A 3517-nucleotide genomic window follows, 5' to 3' on the forward strand; every position below is an offset into this window, starting at 1 on the left:
TCAGGATCGAGCCCAGTAAGATCCTGATTATGGCATACTGGAAGATATGAATTTGGTAGAAATTAATTACTCTTGGGCTGGTGAGGGTGCCATTCTGGAACCTGAGTACTTAGAAGTGAATCTCTAAGGTAATGGCTTCTGGGTTAATGGCATTCTTGCCCCCGTCCCGTTAAAACCCTGGCAGGCCTCGAGAAACGCTCCAACACTGACACTGTTAATTTGGTGGTGCAGGCTCAGTTGAGTATACTCCTGACTAGCACTGATCCGGCTCTGAACGTACACTCTCATAAGGAGGTACGTCAACCCTCGCATGGAACTCCCTGCATGCAAAGACAACCATGGGATCATAAAGGTGACTGCACATTCAATGAACGACAACGAACTCGAGTGGGGACTCAACAAAATGAATACAGAAATAATAAAACAATTAACAACAAAAACAATTATGGAGGAGAAGGATGCTGATAGCGTGCCCAATCACGCTGACAGCATGGACGTAGGTGCGCGCACGGCGGTTACCACATCGGTTACCACACCGGGGACTGTGCCTATCGTCTCTAAAACGTGCTTTCCCCAAGGGACAGCAATAGCAATGTGTCGGGGGTCTATAAAGACTCCGAAAAATGCCTTCCTTAGCCTGGGAAGTAAGATCTGATCTCTCATTGAAATGGTAAATGAGACGCAATCGGATGGAAAGAGGCGCAGAGCCATCCATCAACCGATGAGAGATGTGATCGACGGCATCAAACTTCTTTACGAAGTGGCAGCGATCGAATTCCAAGACAAAGTGGCTAGGGAAACCGTCAAGTCAGACTGTTGCTCCCAAACTTCCCCCTGGTTGAGACTCCAGAATCTAGCAATAGATGCCAGGAGACTCCAGAAAACCGATTCGCCTACACAAGACACTCCTGCTGGGCAAACAGGGAAAAAACGCCAAAGAAAATACAAAAAAAAGGCGGAAGGCTTAATAGCAAGAATAATGGATGACCGCCACGCACACAGTATCTGTTAAAAAACTCGAAAAGCACTCTCAGATAAAAAAAATTAATAAGACACAGGAGTAGAAAAAGGTCGAAACAAAAAAGAAGCCGCGCTTGCGGTCCAAGCCAGATGCAATCATCATCGCATCTACTGCGGAGAAAAGTTACGCGGATATCTTTAGGACCATAAGAATGGACAAATCGCTTAAGGACCTTGGCAACTCGGTAAAGCGCGTACGCAGGACCGCCAAAAATGAATTGCTGCTAGAGCTTAAAAAGGCTTCAGAAAGTAACACGGTGGGCTTTCAGTCAGCAGTGATTAGCGTGCTTGGTGACTCAGTACGTGTGGCAGCACTGACTCACAGCAAGACGGTGGTGATCAAAGACCTGGATGAAATCACGTCTGAACAAGAGATTTGCGAAGCTCTTCGTCTGGGAAGTGGCATAAATAACTTGGAGAAAGGCAATGTCCGTATGGTGGGCGGTAAGCAACGGGGCTTACAAATAGCGTTTGTAAAACTCACGGCGTCAGATGCCGATAAATTGCTAAACACTGGGAAAATTCGCATCGGCTGGTCAATCTGCCGAATCATGGAATGTGTGGAGCCGAAACGCTGTATAAAATGCTGGCGCTTTGGTCACATAGCTGCAAACTGTAAATTCCCGGAAGATCGTAGTAAGTCTTGCCGAAGATGTGGTGAGGAAGGCCATTTTGCTGCTGCATGCAGCAAAGACAGCAAATATATTCTATGTGGAGGCAAGCACGCTGTTGGAAACGCTCGCTGTCCAGAGTTCAAGAAGGCGGTAGACAAAGTGCGCAAATGAGGATTGTGCAAATCAATCTGAATCACTGCAGGACGGCACAGGACCTGCTTTTCCAATCGGCTTACGAGCGAAATATGGATATAGCTCTACTGTGTGAACAATATCATGATGTAGGAAACTCCTCGTGGATTTCAGACTCCTCCGGTAAAGCAGCAATATGGTCCGCAAATGGCAGGGCCTTTCAATGCTCTACTACAGTCAGCCGACGTTTTTTTACCTGGGTCAAGGTAGATGAGATATTTTTGTTCTCTTGTTATGCTCCTCCTAGTCTGGACTTACAGGAATTTGAGCAGCTACTCTCCGAAATCGTGACAGAAGCCAGGGGCAAGTCTCCGCTTATCCTGGCTGGCGACTTCAACGCTTGGTCTACTTCCTGGGGTAGCAATCACACCAACGCTAGAGGAAGAGTGCTCATGGAATGGTTCTCTCAACTAGATGTTGTGCTTCTGAACACTGGCGAACATACATTCGAAGCAGGCCGGAATCGGTCTGCCATCGACTTGACATTTGCTCACGACACGATAGCACAAAGTATGAAATGGTCAGTTGGAGACATCTATTTGCATAGCGATCATCGCGCAATTATCGTCGAACTCTGCACACCACCAGTGCGTAGTAGAAATGTCTGCTTAAAACGTAGATGGAAACATCGACTCTTCGATGAGGATATCTTCAAACTGGTCTGGAGCGATAACGTGGAGTACCCAGAGTCTGCTGCTAGCATGGCGCAGGCGGTGACCTCCAAACTAATTGCAGCGTGCGACGCGGCAATGCCCCGAGCGTCATGTAGACCAGCTAGAAAACTAGCCTATTGGTGGACTGAAGAGATCGCTCGTTTAAGAGGCGACTGCATCAGAGCAAGGCGCGTCGCTCAACGAAACCGTAACTGCGCAAATTGGCAACAGTTTCACGACAACTACGTAGAATGCCGCAAGGCTTTGAAGAAGGAGATTAAGCAGAGCAAGCAGCGCTCTTTCAGGGAATTATGTCAGAGTGCTGAAGCTGACCCCTGGGGGAATGCCTATAAGGTGGTAATGTGCTCGATTCGGGGCAATAGAGCACCCCAACCTATGGATCCGCTGGTAATTGACCGTATAGTTACTACGCTATTTCCTTCGATGGACGACAGGGAGTTTTTCTTTGATCCCCGACCTCGATTGGTTACAATACCTCAGGTCACAGTCAATGAGATAAATGCTGCTATGAAGCGTATGAAGAACAACAAGGCACCTGGCCCAGACGGCATTCCTAGTGTTGCTGTCATTGCAGCAATTAAAGCTGATCCAAATATATTCGCAAACTTGTTTACAAAATGTCTGGAAGAAGGAGTTTTTCCAAGCCCTTGGAAAAAGCAAGATCTGGTCCTGCTTCCTAAACCAGGAAAACAACCGCAGGATCCAACAGCGTACCGACCAATATGCTTGTTGGATGAACTCGGGAAAACCCTTGAGTCTATCATGGTCAACCGCTTGCACGAATATCTGGAACGCCATGGAGGACTTAGTGAGCGGCAATTCGGTTTCCGAAGAGGCAAGTCTACACTTCACGCCATTGACATAGTTGTCAAAATAGCCCGCGCGGCCACTAGCGGAGAACGATGGAAAGGAGGTACCAAAGAGTACTGTGCGATGGTGACGCTAGATGTCAAAAACGCTTTTAACACAGCTAATTGGTCGAAGATATCACAAGCACTCAATGAATTTGGGGTCCCA

The 3517-nt window shown here is 47.5% G+C and overlaps 1 protein-coding gene across 1 annotated transcript; it reads left to right on the forward strand.

Annotated features, from left to right (window-relative positions):
• The first annotated feature begins 1172 nt into the window (after positions 1-1172).
• On the forward strand, positions 1173-1805 carry LOC119665026 (cellular nucleic acid-binding protein-like). The gene has a single exon (XM_038074357.1). It carries the CDS (start codon positions 1173-1175, stop codon positions 1803-1805), a length of 633 nt encoding a protein of 210 aa, XP_037930285.1.
• The last annotated feature ends 1712 nt before the right edge of the window (positions 1806-3517 follow it).

This window comes from Teleopsis dalmanni, unplaced genomic scaffold (assembly GCF_002237135.1).
Source record: "Teleopsis dalmanni isolate 2A unplaced genomic scaffold, ASM223713v2 unscaffolded_contig_3259, whole genome shotgun sequence".
NCBI lineage: Eukaryota > Metazoa > Arthropoda > Insecta > Diptera > Diopsidae > Teleopsis > Teleopsis dalmanni.